Below are 21,066 nucleotides of genomic sequence, written 5' to 3' on the forward strand. Positions count from 1 at the left end.
TCACTGTCTGTGATGGCACATTGAACTCTGCCAAGTACTGTGCGATTCTCGAAACCCACCTGCTCCCTTCTTCACGTGCACTGTTCCGTCGAGGTCAAAACTGGGTGTTTCAACAAGATAATGCCCCTTGCCACACATCCAGGGCCAGTAGAACATGGCTGCAGGAGCACAGTATCCAGGTCTTACAGTGGCCAGCTCAATCCCTGGACATGAACCCCATTGAAAATCTGTGATGGATTATCAAAAGGTCTGTTTCAAAGCGTAAACCGAATAATTTAGGAGAATTAAAAGCAGTAATTCAAGAAGAATGGGACAAGATTACCCCTCAACAGTGTGAAAGGCTTGTGGAGAACATGCCAGCCAGGATTAGAGCTCTACTGCGTGCTAATGGCAGGGCTACTAAATATTAATTTGATGATGTGATTGTTTATTTATTTTTTTGTTCAGTTTTGAACACATTATCTGTTATTTGTTGATTTTGATACCGACAATGTTGAGAACTGACATATGGAAAATGTCAAGAATTTAGTTTTGTTAAGTTTTTCTTGTGAACAATAAACAAAAACAATATCATTTGTATTTGTTTGTGTCTGTCTAATGCAGCCACACCTTTTGAAACACAAAAAAGATTTTTCCACAAACATTTCATGATAATATTTGAGATTGTGTAAACTTTTAAGGGTGTACGAAAACTTTTTTCCACCACTGTAAATGGCCCGGTTTTGCTAACTCAATTTTGGTTGATTCGGTAATTTTCTTTGAGTTTTGTGCTTATCTCATGTGTCAGTAGCTACGTAGCTAGATGGAGTCTGTTTTATTCATGTTTGTTGCTGAAATACGATCGGGAGGCTGCACGGGTTGTTTTATTTTGAAAGACGGAAGTTTTATTATGCCGATTCAGTGTCTGACTTCCTGTCTGGTGCAATCTGCTCTGTTGAGCTTGTCGCGAGTTACAAACGGCTCCGTCAAAAATAAAAATGCTACCTATTGATAGCGCTGCGGCAGAGACCGGCAGCAATACCTGTCTCGCTCCCCATTGACCCTAATACCTATTTTAAGGAATATCTGAATGAAATAAACATTGTCAGAATCTGCCGGCTTCTGTGTCTCTCACAGTGTTTTCGGTTTGTGGACAGGAGTTACGGTTTTCTCAACAGCTTGCATGATAGGCGGCACAGGACAACAGCTTCAACCACAGCTTCATAGTGGTCATAGTAAGAATTTATCAGTTTCAACTGTGAAGACAACACTTCGAGTTGCAGGATTGACAGGTTGAGTTGCAGGATTGACAGGTCGAGTTGCAGCAAAAAAGCCATTGACAATATCTTTGACATTTCTCTACTGAAATTCACTCTTACTTATCCACCAAAATGTACACCAATTCTGGCCTGTTATACTGATGTAAATCTAAAATGCTGAAACATGATTAGGTGATAATGTATTTAATAGATTGTTTGCATTGACATAATTACAACATTTTTCTTCCAATCAACCAAAATATTAATATAGTAGGTAGAAAAGGTAAGCGCTGATCCTGAGATATTTTGAAAGATAGCAAACGGAGGTCAGAACAGCTGAATACTTATCAAATCTGCTCTGGAGAAATCTGCTGTAACATGTCAAGAAGAAAGTTAAAGATCACTATCACCATGGCTTTTCTTCAGACTTCTCTTGTTGGTTTATCTGGAGTACTACTTTGTGAATGTGTGTTTGAGACAGCCAATCCATCAGTCTTCCTGTTGCTCTGGAACAGCTTCATACTGCGATGGACGTCTGTAGAAACAGTGTTGACTCATGAAGAGGATGTCAAACACCACAGAGAACAAACCCAGACCAAACTTTGTTGGATCACCAAATATCAGCCTCCACTCATCTAAGGTGAGACACAGATTACAGTTACAGTTAGTACAAACAACATGCTCTGTCAATCAAATACTGTATACTATTTGATGCGTGTTAATTGTTGGGGGAAGGGGGTGAGAAGGGGGGATTTGAAAATTCTGTGAGATTCCTTTGTAACTTAGAACACTAACATTTTATGTGCTATCAAAGAAACCTAGAGCTAAGTTGTTTCTGCAGGCTTTCCAGTTTCCCAGTAATGTTACAGTAACTGTAACACCCATACTGTGTCTCTAGTGATTTTGTCATTAGATTTTCTCTTGAACTTCAAATGATTTGTGCAACACATCACATGGATACATATATATGGGGGGGGGGGGGTCTGTTTTTCCTTTATCTTTAAGACAACATTATACTTTGTCTCATTTAAACCCAGAATCTACATTTAAATGTTTTCTGTTATATAAAATGGTCCAGAATATATCTACAGCCACATCATTCTTTTCAGGCATCTTTAACTAGCCTTCTTTAGACCTACATGCCACAAGGCCAAAGTATTTATGCAACCACAGAACCTCAATTACTCTTTGCCAAATAGAAAACCTCCTTTTTTTATTAAATTTGATTTAAATTTATAGCCATTTTGTCAACTGACTGCCCTAAATGCTACAAATGATAAAGTACAGCATTGAGTAAAAAATAGGATAAAGCACACTACTTACCATTGTTGTAAGACTGTAAAATCATCTGTAGAATACTAAGGGTTCCACCAGTGAAGTCCAGCAATACGTTACCAATACTCCACCCCTCAGTACTCTGTCTTCTGTAGTTCATGTATGCCTGGAAAGAGCAGGAAACCACCAACACTGTAACCATCTGTCAGTGATAACTTACTTAAATACTATAAAATATGATACTAGACTGAATTTGTGGAATACTATTAAAACAGTCTGATTGTATACAGTTTATGTACAGTGTAGTATGTTGTATTGATAAATTTAGAGTAACAATAAATATGTAAATATATATAAAACTTGTAATGCAATTCAATAAAATAGTCTTTCAATAAAAGGGGGTTGCTGTTGCTGTATTGTATTGTTTTTAATATTTTTGGAAAATTAAATACACCCTAACTACAATCTAAAAACATACAGCTGTCCGATATTGAGCATTTTAACAAAACTGCTGCATGACTATTGTAGTGCAATGCATTACACATGTTTCCTTTTTTAAAAAAAGTCTCTCCACGTGTATGTGTATAGCTTACCTGGGGCACATATTTGATCAGAGTGACAGCCAGTTTAATATAGGAGAAATAGTAGAGGTAATCCAACCAGGTGATCTGTTTGGCTACAGCAAGAAACAAACTGACCAAGGCAAATGTCCAGCCAATCAGCAACAATACCAGGGCCGTCCAGGAGACCTTCTGACCCCCTCTCTGGAAGAGATACAATACACACTAATTTACACAAAGATACTGTGTATTATGGTATCACATAGTAATGACATGGTAATATGATAATGTCCAAATGTTATTTTAATGTTGTTAGCAAATTCATCTGGGAGGGCATTAGGGTCTGTGGTTAGTAAGTTTAAGATATGTAAAACTCTTGGATATTCTACCTATTCACAACTTTATGATGCTTGTGTTTCTCCCATATTAAATTATGCTTCAGGGGTCTGGGGATTTAAGGAATCTAAAACTGCAGATTCTATAGAGAACAGAGCTGCTCGCTGTTTTTTAGGTGTTCATAAGTTTGCTCCGATTTTGGCTGTTCAAGGTGACATGGGTTGGCTTCCTGGTTCTATAAGACTTAAATTTATTTGGAGTAAATTAAACGGCTCTCCATGGGCTTAAGAAATATTTGCTTTATTTGAAGAGGTTGGTTTACAGTATTTGTACAGTAATAATTTAACTTGTTCAATAGCCTCATTTAGTGAGAAACTATTTGCTTTATTTGAGACAAAATGGTTAAATGATATTTTATTAAAGCCCAAATTACGAACATATATTCAAATTAAACATAATTATTGCCCTGAACCTTATGTTAAAGCAAACTTATCAAGAAATCAAAGATCCTTAGTGGCTCAGCTGAGAACAGGAATCCTTCCCCTGAACCTTGAAGTCGGTAGATTTAAAAATATGTTGGAAGACGAAGGGGTATGTGAAGTATGTGAACTCAATGAAGTTGAAAATTAATCACACTTTCTTTTATACTGTCCCTTGTATGATGAAATGAGAAATCCTTTATTTACTGAAATGTCTGTTAAAAACCCTGAAATGATTTGGGGCTGTGATGATATCCAAACGGACTGGTTGTTTAATTGTAATGTTTTTAAGTTGGCTAAATATGTAACCGAAGCCTGGAAAAAGCGTCAGGCAGCTATATGTTTAGTTTCTATAATGCCTGTTATCGCGTTATCTGGTTTTGTTATTATTTGTGCTTTTCTTCTTTTGTTTTAGTGTCCTGTAAGCCCATTTGGGCTGGGCACTTCTGGTGCAAGACACGTAAATAAAAAATCAATCAATCAATCAATCAATCAATCAATCAATCAATTAATGTACAGTATATCATTGTAAATTATTTTTGCTCTGAGAATGATACTTGTAATAAGTTGGGTTTATTTCTAGTTGGTAAGTTCAAGTAAACTGTAGATAACTTATAAGATCATTGTTGGCAAAGTGTGCCTCCCAGTGTTTTAAAGTATACTTCAGATGTAAAATGGCAAAAGGCTGTATTGAGCCTAAATAACTTTTATTTGGATTGAATCAAATTTTGTCTGATATTGTTTTGGATTGTATTGGATTGAGTTGGACTGTAAATATACCTTTGCATAACAAAATACATTTCAATTATGTAAAAGGAAGATTATTGCTGTCTACCAAAGGACTAATAAGTAGTCGTAGTAAGTAGAATATCAAACTATTATTTTGACTCACAGTGGATTTGTGAGTGCACTGTAGAAATTAAACAAACAGAAACATTTCAAAACAAGAAATAAGTGAAGGAGACTTGAATTGGTTGTTACAGATATCTTCTTTGACAAACTTCCTCTGCACACATTCACACAGAAAATATTCAAGAATCAACAATGCTAAGGAAATTCTTTGTACTACAACTCGACTCAAAAAAGAAAATAAATTTAGAATAAAGCAATCACCCCAAAATTCCCAAATTTAATCTCCTTCTCTATTGCTCTCCCTGAAACAACTAGCAGCACCACAGTCACTAATGTTTTCTTGTCACATCAACTCACTTGTTAGATGATGGGAGCATAGTAATAATATAAGAAGGGAGTCTGGGTTGGACACCATAGGTGAGTAATGTATCCTCCCAAAACTCCTGCCTTCCGCTTTTATTCATTATGTGAATTTCTTCATAATGTTTGATTGAGAAATGTTTCTTAACTTGAATTACTACTGACACAGTTTAACAGATTGAGTGCTGCTTTCCTCTCCAAATAAGATGGGAAGGGAGATATGATATGTAAGAAAAATGTTTATATAGCTTTGTTAAAAGAATACAGGTTATTCTGCCCTTATTAGTCGAGGACATAAAGCTCATGTGATTCTTATCATTATCTTTTCCACTATACATGGTGTTTCTTGTTGCCTGCATGGGGGAGATAAGGCAGTTTTGGGACGGCATCCAAAAAAGAAAACCCCTCCGCTTCCACTATAGGAAAGTCCCTCCACAAACTGTGTAATTCTCTCTCTCTATAAAGTAGCAGGCTATTCCAGTATTCTGTGCCTTCTTGAAGAGAATTTTCTTAACATGATGCAACTGCTTCAAGTGAATCATCCTGATGTAAAAGATGGTCATCAATACCCTGTTCAAGTCTGCAGAGGTGGTGGTGACATACGTTAACCTTAATATGAAGAAATAATACTCCAATAGATTTCACATAGTAATAAGTGAAAAACCCGGCAAGTGACTGCGGTTATGTAAATTATCAACCTCTTTAATGCCATAAGATGAAAAGTAGCCAAGCACATTTACTTTTACTACTACTGTTACAGGTATGTAACAGTAGTAGTTCTTCCTGCTCTCAACGAAGGCGGTCGCATCTCTCCCTCTCTCTCCTTCTCCCTTATCTTCCCTGCTTTGCTTCTCACGTCTCGTCCTGTCTTGTCTTAACTTGGAGCCTCTCTCTGCACTGCTCTCTAAATCTGAAATCATGGAATTGGTCAACTGGTCTCTCAACGCAATTGACAGAATTTTCTCGACGAGAAGCTTAGGTTCGGGGGAACCTGTCTGTCCTGATGGAATGTTTGCCGCTGGCTACACGATGGACTCCTGGGAGAGGTGGAGGGTCGTGTGCCTGGCGATTCTTTCCGTTGAGGACATCGAGGATGTCTACATATTCGGAACCATGATAACAGGCTATCTGCTGATTGGATTAGGCATTGCCCTGGTGTATCGGGGAATTCGGGGGTCGGTGTCAGCAGTGCAAATCTCCATGAAGCTGCCCGACATGATTGAGGGAGTGGGCAGAGCTGTTAGCACTCAGACTGCAATTATGAACCGCAACATGGAAAACATGGACAGAGCTATTAGTGCTCAGAATGTGGTCATAGATCGCAACATGGGAATTATCTTGGAGAAGCTTTCGGCTTTTGGCGGGCAAAGGGATCGATCTGAAGACCAGAAATGGACAAGAGAGTAAGTCGTGTCTATTGAAATTCGACTACTCGCCTTAACAATCATAATCTAATCTGCATTCCGGCCTTCCGCAGCACCGGCCTTGGCCAAGGCCGCTGCTGAAAACAACTCCCCCATGAGATCGCTGCAGCGAGAAGCCCTGTATTGTTTTCCCTTCCTCCCTTCTTCATGGACACCTGTTGATTGTTGACTCGGCCTGGGACACGATCAGGGACGTCTCCATGGCAACTTGCTGCGTTATCGCGATGACACCCTGCGAACTGAGGCACTGATTGTGAAGCGGGACGAAGAAACTCTCCGGGCTTATGTACACACACGCATCCATGGACACTTACACACATGAACATATACTACATTCCCCCCCCCCATCCCACGCCTTCGCCGCTTTTACCCCCCGGTGCGACAGGCGGGGTCCGATGGCGGTGCCGAAGATGGCTGCGGCCGCGGCTGGCTGCCTGTCTGAACTGGAACATCTCCCTCTCCCTTTCCCCCCTACCCCGGTGCAAAAGTTTTTTTTGGTGTTTTTAATGTGGTAAAATGTGCTTATATGTGCTCATGTTGCTGGGGGTTTTTTTTCCCGTTCCCACACTGTACTCAAGAGAGCACAGTCTGGGTGCTGCTTTTTTTTATCCCCCTCTCTCCTCGTTTTTCTTTCCCCTCTTTTCCCCTCCGTCCTTGCTCAGTCATCCAGTTCTGTCTTGTTATGTATTGTATGTTGTATATGTACGGACGGGTGATTGCTGTAATTTCGCTGTACTTGTATTTGTACTTGTTATAGTGACAAATAAAGCTATTCTGATTCTGATTCTGATGAAGAACATTAACTTAAGTTTAATATTTCCGTTTATTGCAACTGTTAATTTCTACTCACTTCTACTGGGAGGGATTCAGTTCCTTCCATTTCAGAGGAAAACAATAACTTGTCATTCTACATTTATCTGGCTTGTTACTAGTTACTTTACAGATTAAAACTGTACACACAAAGTATTTGATAAACAAATTAAATATATTGCATTACTATGGATTAAACTATTCAGCAGTATAAAAAGTAGTTCAAATGAGCTCTACCTCTACATTGTGCCAATAATATTTATACATTAAGTATATTTTCTAATGTAGTTTTAACAGTTTATATTTGGTGTGGCATTATTAGTTTAAAGTGCTGAGTGGACTACTTCTTCTACTGCCAACAATATCAACATTCTCTAATAGACAAAGGCATGAAAGACACCCCCTGACTCAGTTAGCCTAGGCACCCAAATCATTAAATTCATACCTGGCTAAATAACAGAGATGCAAATTGGCAGCTCTAAAAGCTCTCATCCATTTTAAGTTTCTTTTTAGATACTTTGGGATCAAATATGAGCACCAATCACTCCAGGGTATCTGATGTCTGCTTAAAAGTACTACTAACTATTACTATACTACTGTATTACTATAAGAAGCCCACTGCCTTAAAAAACAGATTGCTAATCTTCCAGATTCTCAAGACCTGCAGCAATGACATTCCTGTACACACATCTTTTAGTAGCTTCAATGTATTGATGTTGGACTAACAGAAAAATTACTGCAGAAACGGCAAATCAGACTCATCAATATGTTAGCCAAATTAAAGGACCAAACCTCAGAGGAAATCGTTATCATACACAGCAACACACAGAATGAGCTATCTGACCGTAAACCAAGCATTTATCTCGCCTTCCTCTGTGCCAAAACATGTTATGATTTAGCCTTGGATTTGATAACAGCTATGTTCTCAAAATCGTCACAACTTGAACGAGTGCTCTCCCTTTTTGAATGGTCAGTTATTTTAAAACTCACTGTTTTATAAAAGTATTACTGTGTGCACAGTAGCTCACACTAGTTAATTTACTCTCTACCTGCTGATAGTCCGCTGTCTTTTTATGGCAAGACATCTGTAGGCTTGTAGTCTCAGGCCAAAGGTGCATTTGGTCCAGTTTAACATCCGCGGTACGCTGGCCAGAGAAAACACTTGCCGAGACTCACTGCATATAGCGACCCAACAGCCACAGTGGTAACCCACTGGAGGGCATGTATACACTGCTCTACTAGTTATGATCATAAGACATAAATAATATAGATGCATTACTTTGAAAAGTTTACAGTTTCTAAGTCTTGGTATTTCATGGTACAGTACAGTACAGTAGTGTATTATACTGAAAAGTGTTCCTAATATTTTGTCCACCCCATTGACATATACAAGGGGGGCAAAATATTATGTACACCTCTTAATTAAATGCACTCCAGTACACCCTCATTACACAATATGACCTCAAACATTTACAAGTACAATTATTACCCTTCTGACAATGTCAGCAATAAATAAAAATGTATGCGCTGATGTACTGGAATACATTACATACATATATTTCATAGGTGCTTATTGTAATGTTCTTGGTAAGAATATGTTCATTCACTTTCTCAAAAGTTTCTCAACGCAAGAACCACACACCTCATATACAGCAGCCTGGCTGATGTAGACCACACAGAGCAGGAAAGCATGTAGACTGAAGAACACATCATTAGCGTTTACAGGGTTAATTCCATTAGGGTTCTTCTTCAGAAACCCCTCCTGCAGGGAAGAGAAACAGCAACTTAATAAACAACAAACATGATCAGTCTTTATGTATTTATTATACTATGTGCACATTTAATTTAAAATCAAATAATGGACAATAAATCAAAGCACCAAGTCTCAGTTTCAATTTGAGCAGGTTTATTTCAATATTGCAAGAACTGTGTGTAAGATATAGGGTTAGGGTTAGTTTATAACACATTGCGCCCACGGGTTCTTAAGTATTTTGACACTTGGCTACTCAGCAGCCTGGACAGCTATGTTGTTTCATGTAACTATAAAAGGAGGACTCTAGGTCTGTTTGTATGTAAGTCCTTCACATATGTTGATATTTTCATATCTGGTGGATATATTGCTACGGACCCAAGGAAGTGCAGTGTCAAATTTGGAGCAATTTGGACACTTAACATGTTTAGTATTAATAAACTTTGATAAACAAGCAATCATTGAGTCGCTCTGCTCTGCAGCAGCAGGGCGGGGCTTCTGGACTCAGGTGGTGAAGCTATATAACCCTGCCATGAGATGAGTCAAACAAATTTAGTCTGCTTCTCATGTGCAAAATCTTTTGGCAAGCTGCCTCATGAGCAGAGGTGGACAGAGTACACAACTTCACTACTTGAGTAAATGTACAGATACTCATTGTCAAATATTACCCCAATACAAGTAAAAGTAGCTTTGTCAAAATATTACTTAAGTAAAAGTACTAAAGTATTTGCTTAAACAATTACTTAAGTAAAAGTATTTAAAAATATCTCAGAAAATACAGGAAAGTAGCTTTATTGTCATTATACAATACACTGATGCGATTCTGCTTCAGAAATGTTTATAGCTCAAAAATAAACACATAAAGTCAAGAAGCCTCAGAACACCGTTACATTTCAGTACACCTAACCCCTACCTTGGACTCTTTGATATGAATTGTATAAAAAACATGAACAGAAAGTCAACTTAATCATTCAACTGCACTGCAACAGTTGCCATATTTTTAAACCGTTTAAAAATGGCAACTATGATACTACAAGCACATACAATTACGTTTAAAATGTTCATCTGCAATTTAACAAACATTAAGCTAGCTAACGTTAGTAGCTACTTTACTGCGACATACTTCAGGTTGGAAGACGAGTTTTTGTAGGCTGTGATCAGTTTTTGTGACAAAAATCTCAATCATGGGTTTGAGATAAGACCTGCTCGGTGGGAGTTTCTTCATTTCTTTGTATGGCATGACGTAGTACAGGTACAGCAATACGACTAAGACAAACCATATGCAAATCAGCAGAACGTTTATTTTTCTCAGAATTTTGCACAAAAAAAATAAAATAATGATAATAATCAGCTGACGTAAGCTCAAAAGTAGCAAGTAACGAGAGCATCAATAGAAATGTAGTGGAGTAAAAAGTACAATATTTGTCCTTCAAATGTAGTGGAGTGAAAGTAAAAGTATCTCCCAAAAATAATACTCAAGTAAGGTAGATACTCAAAAACTGTACTTAAGTACAGTACTCAAGTAAATTTACTTTGTTACTGTCCACCACTGCTCATGAGTAAGTTGCCGATCATGCTACCTGTGCACAGTCCACCCGTGCTAGAACCCTGGATTCTAGAACAAAGCTCTATGGACTGATGAAACTAAAATGAAACTTTAGCAAAATGATAGAGCATATTGTGGAAAAAAAGGAACCAAAAAACATGACACCTCATCTGTCTGTGGGCATGTATTACTGCCAATGCATTCAGCACACTGGCATTTATTGATTATGTCACTGCTGACAGAAGCGAAAGGATTAAGGCAGAGGTATACAGTAACATTATGTGTCCTCACATTCAGCCAAATGTAACAGAATGTATTGGAGCACATTTCATCTTTCAGCAGGACAACTATCCTAAACATATGGTCAAAGCAACCAAAGAGCTTTTTAGGTCGAAGAAGTATAATAGGGTAGATACAAATTGTATGTTGATGCCTATGGGTCGAAGATGGATTTGTACAAAATATGAAATGTTGTGATTTTATTTGACTTTATGCATATCTGTCCAATATAATTTAACCCCTTAAAGCCCACTGTAGTTCTAAACAAAGGCAACATTCATCCATCCAGTGAATGGTCCAAATTCCTCATGAAAATATGAATTCATGAACAAGCAATGCCCCAAACTGTCTGTGGCTACACTGTGTTGCAATAATTCAAATATATAGACAAACATATGTTATTTAACAAAATTATTGTCAGATGGCTTTAACATTGCCAAAAAGGACAGGTGGCATGACAGATGTAGGCTTTATTTTTAATATAGCTTTTTAATTGAAAATTGAAATATGTGTTATTAACTTTTATTATTATTCATTCCTGGCCTAAATTTTCCATTTTGTCTGAATTGTAATGCAAGGCTCAGAGACAAATCCTGTTCTGTAGCTGCCCATAGAGCTGCAATTGTGTTTCACTCTTGGTAGCGGAACACAACTGTACTGCAGTGGTACTCCAGTGATTTAGAATTTCACTTGAGAAAGTAGAAAATAGTACTAATCATGGGTGACCTTGGGTGAAGGGTGAAGTTACCTTTATATCAGGCACCCAGAACAACCCTATATTGAAGACACTGTAAGCGATGAAGCCAGTAAGGTTGAGAGCCAGGAAGTCAAAGTTGAGACCTACAACACTGAAAGCAAAGATAGTAATATCATTAATCTGAGTCAGTTTATTTTTCTTACATCCACATCTGGAAACTGAGTCTGAGGCCACTTGTATTCCAATGTGGTCCAATTAGAATATGTATGTGAAGCAGAAATCTATTGAAAGTCACAGGAAATATATTTGGAAGGTATTTGTAAAACACAGTTATTTACAGCACAATCAAAGACTATGCAAAGATCTGTGTGTATATATATATATATATATATATATATATATATATATATATGTGTGTGTGTGTGTATATTATGGCATGCTGTTCAGGAAATTAATATTTGTATATATTGAACGAAACTCTGAATATATTGAATGAACCTTGAATAAATATATATACAAATATATATATATATATGAAACTCTGAATATATTGAACGAAACTTGACTGACGTCATCAAGGCACTGGCACCATCTTGTATTATAACCCATGCAGATGCGGCAGCAAAAATGACGTGCTGCGTTAACGTGAGACTCTTATCGGGCGATAAAAAAAATATCGCCGTTAATCTATTCTCAAAGTTGGGTTGGGAGCTGGGTCTATACTAGGCAAGCTATGATGACTTTCACCTTGATATTGTAACGTCCCTCAATAACCACACGCCGAGATGTTAGCCGGTTTAGCTGGCTTTTTATTCTTGACTGTTACACAGCCTATTGTGGCCCGTAGCCAACGCCAAAACAACAAAAACCTAACATCAGTAGCTCACTAGCCACCAGTGATGGGGAAAAAAGTAACTTTTTCCCCATCACTGGTTACTAACGGCGTTACTTTTTTCAGTAACGGGTAATGTAACTAATTACTATTTCCATCGTTACAAAGCCGTTACGTTACTTAATTAAATGAGGCACGTTACAAATTGAAGCTAATCTACTCAGCGAACCTGTTCTCATCCAACTTTGCTCTCAGCCACAAAAGCTGCAAAGCCTTTTTTTTTTTTTTTGGAGAGGGGAACGGGAGAAGGGAGGGGCGGGACAACCGTGATGATGATTGGTTAAGGCAGAGTAAGATTTCATGGTAAGCCAATCAGAGGCAGTGTTTACACATGCACGACACATGCACACAGCAGCCTCACACACACAAACTAGCAGAAGCTGCAGCAATGGCGAGTTTGGAGGAAAAGGTTGCGTTTTTTACAGACACTACTTTAATCTCCTTGAGGTAAGAGGCAGGAACATACATGTGAAATGTACATTATGTATCAGAGCGAAGTATTTGTCCACGTCCGTTACAAGCAACTCTAACCTAATGAAGCATCTCTCAATGGCACACGCGACTACAAAACTTGTGGCCAAAAACACAGACATATTTATACTTTTTTTAAAAATTATTATTTTTTAAAGTAACGCAATAGTTACTTTCCCTGGTAACTAGTTACTTTTATAATGGAGTAATTCAGTTACTAACTCAGTTACTTTTTGGGAGAAGTAACTCTAACTATAACTAATTACTTTTTAAAAGTAACGTGCCCAACACTGCTAGCCACACACGTGCTGCCGTCTTCTTATGCAGAGGCTAACAACAACAAACACACTTACACGCTAGCTGCAAGGCTCACTCTCAAGATGCGTTCACAGACACTCGGAAAAACTAGCACTTTAACTGAACAGAACAGAATCTGGCTTAAACTCTCAAATTTATAAAACACAAAACAGTGACATGCCCAGTTCGTTACAATATTTTAGCGCGGATATGTAGTTTGTCACCAGAAAATGTGAACAAGCTGGTCTGCCTGAGTGACTGGTGGTACAAAGGAGAAATAGAGCTTGGACTGATTGACACAAAGCTACTGACTGTAAACAGTTCATCACGACCTCTTATGTAGGCCTACATTTCAAAAGTCATGTTTAACTGAATAAACATTTAGTAAACACAAGTACATCTTATTGAACATGATTTATTTTCATCACCAATTATCATAGTAGAACAGCTTTCTCAAGCAGTTTGTGATGCATTTGGAAACAGGAGATGAGCCCCTGGTCTAATGTGCCACCTGGCTTGAGAAACCCGTTCTCAAAAAAGAGTTCATTCAATATATTCAGAGTTTCACATATACACGCACATTATATACACGCACATTATATATATATATATATCAGGGGTCGACAATATAAATGGCCCGGTGGCCCGACGTACTTTTAAAACCGTCAGGGCCACCAGAACGCTCCAACCACTGGCCCGATGGTGCCAGTAAAAATAATGCCCTTGATTAAAAAAAACAAACAAAAGAAAAACAAGTAAAAAAAATCTAACTTCACATTAATTCCCCGTGGTTCCAATGTTTTGCGATGATTTCTGTTAAATCATCTCGGTAACTATACCGCTAATACTTTACGTGATCCCGATCAAAGACAGCCGTCAATGCAACCAGACTGTGCTCTCCGTGGGACGTAAACACACCTTGCTCGCTCCCGCAGAACGCGCGCGGCCGCTCAGTGCAGCTGCTGATACCGTGTATTTCGTGGATCATTAAGCTTGTTACAGCTTCTACCTGTTGAGAAGATCTCAGTCAGAAGTATGAGATGAGGAGAGCAGCAGGTTGACCTCAGGTCTCTACACTGAGAGCCTGAGGTAGGAGCAGCGGAGGAATCTAGCGCAGCCATGGAAGCCTAATGATGCCAAAAGTAAAATTAGTCACACTACCAAATTATAACACTATTTATATTTTGTTCTACTTGTGTATTTATGTGATACAGGATTTGTGCAATTTACTTTTATTTCTGTGTTGTTTTATTTATTTTATATTTATTTTATTTTATGTTATAATTTGTGAGAATTAGATTCTTTATTTAATTTATATTTATATATTAGAATTGTTTCTACTCTTTATAATTTACTTTTTAGTATTTGTGATTTATCTAACTTAGGTATTTATGGTTGTTATTTCCATTAATATCAAAATTATCAATATATAAAATATCTATATGGGGAAACCTTTTACAGTGCTGCAAACTGCATAGGATAATTATATATTTAGAAAGTAGAACTGAAGTGATTCATTATAAGATGATTAGTTAAAACATTTCAATTCCATTTTGTGAATTTCAAATAAAAGAACAGTCATTTATTTCCTCATTGAAGTTTTCTTAAAAATACAGTTAAAGTCTCGTCTTGATCTCGTAAACCCAATATCGTGCCTCGTCTCGTGAGCTGAGTGTATCGTCACACTCCTATGAAATACAAATACAATAGTAAAGCAACGTTTTTGGTTTTGGCTAGTAAAAAATCTGGTTGGCTAGTAACTTTTTTGATCTACTAGCCACTTGGCTAGTAGATCAAAAAGTTAATTTAAAGCCCTGGATGCAATTATTTTAACAGGCAATTAACGATAGACACTTGCTTTATAGAAATGTAGAGTGGCTAGTTTCATATATTTACAAAGGATGAGCAGTAAAAATTATTTTATTTCTTGCTTGTTTATTTGAGGAGTTCTCCACTCTACAAGGGCCATGTAGCAGAGCGGGCTACTGGCTTTGACCCTCATGAAAAGAGCATCGCACACCAAAACTGCTTTAAAAAGAAGTAGGCAGAGAATGTAACATCTCCTGTGTTAGCTTGTGTGCATGTCAATAGTGAAATGGCAGCAGGGTTCAAAAAACAAATGGAAAACATGTTCCACACAGCCTATTATGTGCTGAAGAAAGAAAAGCCATTTACTGAATTGTTCTTTTTCATGATTATTGGGATCTATACCTGACGTTGACCTGGGCCAGTGGTTACAATAGTCAGGCCAGTGATCTGCAAAAGCCACTGGCCCTCAAATTTTCCTTATTGTCTACCCCTGTATATATATATATATATATATATATATTCATATTCAAGGTTCATTCAATATATTCAGAGTTTCATTCAATATATTCAAATATTAATTTCCTGAACGGCATTCCATAATAAATATATATATATATTTCACATTTCCGGTGCTACCATCATGTAGTTTGAAAATTAAAATTCAATGACAAATCAGTTTAAGTTTAAGCAAGAGTAGATTTGAGTGCATGCATATGATTTCATATGGTATAACTCAATTGAGCAAAACATTCAAGAAACCCCTAGATGAATGAAGAAAAAGGGCAGAGACCAGGTGAACACTACCTTTTCCTCTTCCAGTTTTCCAAGGCTTGTGGATAGAAGGACACCGACCAGGCCAGAAAGTATATCCAGCCAATCACCTCACCGATTACTGACAGGACATTGCTATGGACAACCATAAAGCGGATCCTGACAGGCAAACTGTTGGAAAGAGGATGAGGTTTACAGACAGATACTATCATTTTTTACAAAGTAGCAGTCCTTACACTTACACTCAAGAAAGGCTGTTAAGGAGTATGCTCATGTAATTGCAGCATGCAGTATATAAAATACATTAGTAATAAACTATCAACTATACCCAGGTGTTCTGGTTGACCCATGAATGTCATTCTAAGCATAGCCTGTAATTAAAACTGCAAGCAGCATTGGGCGGGACCTCGTCCCCTTTTGCATGTCGGGCCGTGGCAAAGCGGAAAAGTTTCCGTTAGGGGCATTTAGAGGCTTTTATCGGACATCTCTCTCTCTCTCTCTCTCTCTCTCTCTCTCTCTCTCTCTCTCTCTCTCTCTCTCTCTCTCTCTCTCTCTCTCTCTCTCTCTCTCTCTCTCTCTCTCTCTCTCTCTCTCTCTCTCTCTCTCTCTCTCTCTCTCTCTCTCTCTCTCTCTCTCTCTCTCTCTCTCTCTCTCTCTCTCCATTTAGACTGAGCAACTGAAATGAACTGCCAACACTTCGATGAGTCAAACAGGAACTTATTTCCAGTGAAACCTGTAGATATGTTTGTAGTTCATGCTCTTGTACTTTGGTTTGATCTAGACTTTGACAGCAATGTCAGTGAAATAGTTGACAGACTGCACAGATATCTAAAAACATAATGCAGTCAATAAACTTGAACCAGAAACAGAAAACTGAAGGCACCTTTTCCTTATCAGGTATCATGAATCATTACAAGTTTTCTCCACTGGGTGGCACACTACGACCACAAATGAATCAGGATGACTGCAGAGCACAAATTAATCTAGATGACTGCTGGACTTCATTATCTACTGCAATGAAACAGAATTACACACAGATTACACCAAATTACATACATCTATAGATGAGACTTGCAGCTACATTTTGACTTTTGAATGGAGTCTGTATAGCTGAAAGTATGCAGGAATAATGTATATATTTTGAAAAGCCTGAAAAATCGACGATAATCATACATTTAAAGGCAAGTTGTTCACTTCCTGTTTGATTTAGGTCAGGGTTGTCAGCACGTGATTGGTAGGTCTTGATAAGACAAATAATTAAGTTTTAGTTTGATCCTTCTACATCATTCCTATCAGGTGTAGTGGCCGTTTTAGTCTTTCTAGGTGGTGCTAGAGCGCACATTTTGGCACTTTTGAGGTTAATTTTTCCATTTCATGAAATTTCTGGCCAGACCTGATGTGCATGGTAAATTTGGGTTTTTGGGCACTTGACCTTTGAGGGCTTCTAAAATCCAAAGCGGACGAGTAATGAATCTAAACATGCTTTCGTTCCCACCTTAATGTTGGAGACGGTGCATTACTCTGCAGTCATACAGAGTTACCATCACCCCAGTTTTAGCTGACCAATTTCTTTTTTAATCCATTTTTAAATCTATTGTTCACTCACAACACTGTACATGGTCAGGTACCTGAGCACATCAGTGAGTTCTTAACTACTTACTTTTCAAATAGACCTGTCAGATCTGCAGGGTTATGCCTTTTAGCTGTTCCAGGGTCCAGGTTGAGGTCAAAAGGTGATCAGGTTTTTGCTAAACTGGCTCCTTGCATGTCCTTCAGGCTGCTGACATTGCTTCAGCATTTAAATCTTTCTTCAAAACACATTTCATAGACTCGACTTTTTATCTGACGACTTTTTTTTTTTTTTTTTTTTTTACATGATACATAATCCAGCTCTTTTGCCATATTTTAGGTTTAGTTTTAATAGTTTTATCTTAGGAATGATTTATTTGTAACTGTCCATTGTAGTGTTGTTATTTTAGTTTGTGAGTAAATATGAATATAAATATTTTCTGTATTGTGGTAGAACTACTACTACTACTACTACTACTGTCAACAAATCACTCTTCATTTCTTTTTATTGTACTTAGCAAATAAAGTGATTTGTATAGTCATTCTGGACTCAAAGGAATGACTAAAAAGGAGGTGAATTTAATCAGACTGTCAGTGCTGCATCTGTACTCACCTGTTAAGGTCTGAGTTGTTGCAATACAGGTATGTGGTTACCTGACCAACATCATTGGCTGTCACATTGAAGCTGACTGAGGTTGCCTCTGCTGGCAGCAACACCTAAACAACACCAAGAACAATATAAGCAAAATAAAATTTTAGTAATCTACTTATTCTCTTTCTGGTTAAAAAAAAAGAGAACTACAGGATTCTTGGGGCTAATGCCGATACCAATATTAGGTATAAAAAAATTCTGATAGAGCTGTATCAGCCAATAAAATTATACGTAGATAAAAAGACACAGAGATAAACATTTATTTGCAATGATCCATCATTGGACGGACGGATAGATAGGATAGATAACATTGATATGATGTCTTCATGTCTGCTTTGAGTAGAATGAGACCTTTTCTCTCTCCATCAGTGGCTTAATCTTTGATAAGTCTCTATCTCTTGAAGAACACTGAACGGACTTGGCTGGTGCTGGGAATGCCTTTCCATTTTTCCTTTCGCTCATGCCAAAACACTCTCCATAGTGGTAGATCATGTCACCCATCTTCTTACCTATGAGAAGTCTTCGTGGTTCGGTGGGTCCCCCTATCAGCATCTCTGTGCTAGTATTAACCTCCTCAGTGACAGGGAAGCGGAAACTTTGAAAACTTTGATTTGTGTCCCGTTGCTGTGCTTCACTTGACTGAGTTGACAGGCTGCTTAAGAAGCATCCTGGGCAATGTGACGCCTATATCTACTTTCCCAGGCACCTTTTCTTACCTTGATGGATCTTCAAACCCATTGCTGTTATGACTTTTTCCTAACCACAAATACAAATCTGAAGCTTGTGTCCTGGTGCTGTTGTGGTGTTGTGTCTAGTGTGTTGGGCTCTCATTGTTCATGGTTGTTTTTTTTCGTTGCTGGGTGTCTGTGTTGTAAATTGGTGAGCCTTCTATGTCCCCCACTCTAACACACTGAATCCAGCATCCGACCATCTTACCAAGAAAAAGTATGTTTCTGCTCAATGCACTTTTGCCCCTTTGTTTTGGTTTCATGTGTTACCTGCTCAGGCAGTGAGATGACAGATGAGTAGTTCCACTGGGAGCTGTAGGTTACATTTAACTGAATCAAAGTTGACTGGTTGAAAGTGGAGCTAGAGAAAGACAAAATAAAAGAAGAAAAAAGGAGGTTTCAGTTGTTTTTGTTGAATTGTCCATTAAAACACCCATAACACGAATGAAATATCTATCATTATGCTCTATAAACCCATCATAAGGAGATTTAGGTAATTTTCCTTATAAAAACCAAGCAGGCCTTTTTCACTGTCAGGGTCACACAATCATGTTCCTTCACAGAAGAAGCCAAATTACTTGAGTCTTAGGACATAGCTGTGTGATTCTTTTGAATGTACAAGGCCTATCCTTCTCATTAAGTGATTTTTTTACTGAGGCTACACCACCAATTGGTATAAATTCAAAGCCTCTAGAAGTAGTCTTGAAGCACATGTTGCTCTTTGAACATGGCTAAGGTGAAGAAGGAGCTAACGAGTGAGCAACGGGTTCGAATAAAGGCCCTTTTTGATGATGGCTGGAGTTACCGCCGCATAGCCATGGATTTGAGATGTAGTCCAAGCACTGTAAAGTACAACCTTAGACCACCATGATGCCATCAATTAACGCCAGAACCGAAATGGGAGAGATAGAAAAAGGACATTTTCAGACAGACAAGTGAAGCATCTCAAAATGTATATATCTATGTATGCATGTGTGTATACTGTGGGGAAAACAATTATTTGATACACTGCCGAGTTTGCAGATTTTCCCACTTACAAAGCATGTAGAAGTCTGTAATTTTTATCATAAGTACACTTCAACTGTGAGAGACGGAATCTAAAAAAAAAATCCAGAAAATCACATTGTATGATTTTTAAATTAATTTGCATTGTATTGCATGACATAAGTATTTGATCACCTACCAACCGGTAAGAATTCCGGTTCTCACAGACCTCTTAGTTTTTCCTTTAAGAAGCCCTCCTGTTCTCCACTTATTATCTGTATTAACTGAACCTGTTTGAACACGTTACCTGTATAAAAGACACCTGTCCACACACTCAATCAAACAGACTCCAACCTCTCCACAATGGCCAAGACCAGAGAGCTGTGTAAGGACATCAGGGATAAAATTGTAGACCTGCACAAGGCTGGGATGGGATACAGGACAATAGGCAAGCAGCTTGGTGAGAAGGCAACAACTGTTGGCGCAATTATTAGAAAATGGAAGACGTGCCGCACTGGAAAGCACCGCTGACACATCCGAACAGCATGTCAAAGTCTTCCAGGAGAAAATACAACAACTCCAAAAGCGCGTCGAGGATTTGGATAATAGAGGACGACGCTGCAATATCAAAATCCTGGGCATACCGGAGCTAAAAGAAGGGAAGGACATGATTCAGTTTTTACAACAAGAAATCCCAACCATGCTGGAGCATTGATTCCCGACACTGGAGATACAGCGCGCACATCGAGTCCCCACTGGCCCGCCGAGACGAGAGCAGAGAGAGGGCGACCGGCCCTGGCCCGTGATGGTCAACATACTACGCTACCAGGTGAAAGAGGAGATACTTCGAGCGGCCAGGGAGAAAGGTCAGATCATGTGGCAAGGAGCCAGGATCATGTTTTTCCCGGACTACTCTAAGCAGACCATGGAGCGGAGAGTGTCCTTCAAGCAAGTTAAGACTGATCTGAAGAATAGAGGAGTTGAATACATGCTCCGCTTCCCCGCCACCTTGGAGATTAAACATAACGGAGCGCATCATCGTTTCGCTTCCCCTGAAGAAGCATCAGAGTTTGTCAAGAAGAGGATTATAAAGGAGAGCTGAGTTAAGACAGAATCTGGGGTAAATATTTAGAACCCTGACAGGCTCCCAACTATATTGTGATGATTGTTATGCTGACACTAAGATGTGGAGCCTGTCAATTTTCTTTGACTTTTTCAATTTTTCCTGTCCCTCTGATAATACTTCCTCTGCTGTTTTATTATACTCCACCTATTTACACGTAACCT

General features: G+C 38.3%; 1 protein-coding gene across 2 annotated transcripts in view; it reads right to left on the minus strand.

Annotated features, from left to right (window-relative positions):
• Positions 1–1,331: 1,331 nt before the first annotated feature.
• The window catches only part of ctns (cystinosin, lysosomal cystine transporter), a 73,194-nt gene continuing 53,459 nt past the window's right edge, over positions 1,332–21,066 (minus strand). The window contains exons 4-11 of one of the 2 annotated variants that reach the window (XM_053321768.1): positions 19,066–19,156; positions 18,029–18,132; positions 15,880–16,017; positions 11,658–11,757; positions 8,977–9,096; positions 3,107–3,277; positions 2,562–2,679; positions 1,332–1,773 (exon numbers count right to left, since the gene is read on the minus strand). In XM_053321768.1, the coding sequence (XP_053177743.1) occupies positions 1,661–1,773; positions 2,562–2,679; positions 3,107–3,277; positions 8,977–9,096; positions 11,658–11,757; positions 15,880–16,017; positions 18,029–18,132; positions 19,066–19,156 (955 nt within the window). In that variant the 3' untranslated portion in view covers positions 1,332–1,660. Of the gene's footprint in view, positions 1,874–2,561; positions 2,680–3,106; positions 3,278–8,976; positions 9,097–11,657; positions 11,758–15,879; positions 16,018–18,028; positions 18,133–19,065; positions 19,157–21,066 lie in introns of both variants that reach the window. The other variant, XM_053321767.1, reaches the window with a different exon arrangement.

The sequence above is a fragment of the Scomber japonicus genome, chromosome 7 (assembly GCF_027409825.1).
Source record: "Scomber japonicus isolate fScoJap1 chromosome 7, fScoJap1.pri, whole genome shotgun sequence".
NCBI classification, from domain to species: Eukaryota; Metazoa; Chordata; class Actinopteri; order Scombriformes; family Scombridae; genus Scomber; species Scomber japonicus.